General features: G+C 74.5%; 1 protein-coding gene across 1 annotated transcript; it reads right to left on the bottom strand.

Annotated features, from left to right (window-relative positions):
• Window positions 1-7: 7 nt before the first annotated feature.
• On the bottom strand, window positions 8-749 carry CUNH19orf52 (chromosome unknown C19orf52 homolog; the record flags this gene model as incomplete). The annotated part of the gene is made up of 1 exon (XM_017803808.1): window positions 8-749. A coding segment is annotated over one exon (620 nt), but the record flags the coding sequence as incomplete, so codon positions are not given.
• Window positions 750-1,002: the final 253 nt, after the last annotated feature.

Genomic DNA, 1,002 nt, shown 5'->3' on the forward strand with positions numbered 1-1,002 from the left:
CCCCCGTTCCCCCAGATTTTGAGGCCAAACCCCCCCAGTTCCTCCACCCCAATAAACCATAAATGACACTCTGACTCCTCCTGGCCCGGGGGGTGCCCGGGGGGTGCCCGGGGGGTGCCCGGGGGTCCCTCAGGGCCCCCCCTCGCCTTCGATGTCCTCGTCCCTGAGCACCACGGGCCGCAGCCTCTCGAGGAAGAGCCTCTCGTTGCCCTCGGAGCGCAGGGCCCGGGGGTCCAGGCGCCGCAGGGGCTCGGGCAGCCCCCCGAACTCGTCGTCGTTGACGTCCCAGTCGCGCAGCGCCGCCTCCAGCCCCCACCAGCGGCCCAGGAACCCCACGTCCAGCGGGGTTCCCCCCCCCGGCCACCCCCACCAAGCCCCCCCGGGCCTCAGGTGGGGGCAGGTGGCCGCGTAGAGCGCGGGGTCCGGCCCGTGGGGGTCCTCGTGGGCCAGGGCCAGCACGCCCAGGCTCAGCACCCGCAGGCGGCCGCGCTCCCGCAGCCGCAGCAGCCGCAGCACCCGCCGCTCGGCCCGGGGGCTGCGACACCCCGGGGGCAGCCGCCCCAGGGCCCCCCCGGCCGCCACCGCCGCCCCCTCCAGCGACTGCAGGTCGGGCACGGAGCCGGCGCAGACCCCCAGAGCCCCCAGGGCGCCCAGGACCCCCAGGGTGGTGCCGGGGCGGCGCCGGGCACCCGCCCAGGCCTCGCGGGCAGACGTGGAGTAGTCGTGGCACAGGGCCCGGAGCCAGCGGCCTGGGGGGGGGGAAGGATGGGGGGGGGTTAGAGAGGGGGTTATGGGGTGGGAGGGGGGCAGGGGGGCATGGGACACCCAGAGGAATTTGGGGGAACCCCACCCGGAGACACCTCTTGGGTTGTGACCCCCCCCTCTCCCCTCAAATCACATCCTTTGGGGGGGGGCAGGGGGATGGGACACCCAGAGGAATTTGGGGGGACCCCACCCGGAGACACCTCTTGGGTTGTGACCCCCTCTCTCCCCTCAAATCAC

Source organism: Lepidothrix coronata, unplaced genomic scaffold, assembly GCF_001604755.1.
Source record: "Lepidothrix coronata isolate B3197 unplaced genomic scaffold, Lepidothrix_coronata-1.0 Scaffold4492, whole genome shotgun sequence".
Taxonomy (NCBI): Eukaryota; Metazoa; Chordata; class Aves; order Passeriformes; family Pipridae; genus Lepidothrix; species Lepidothrix coronata.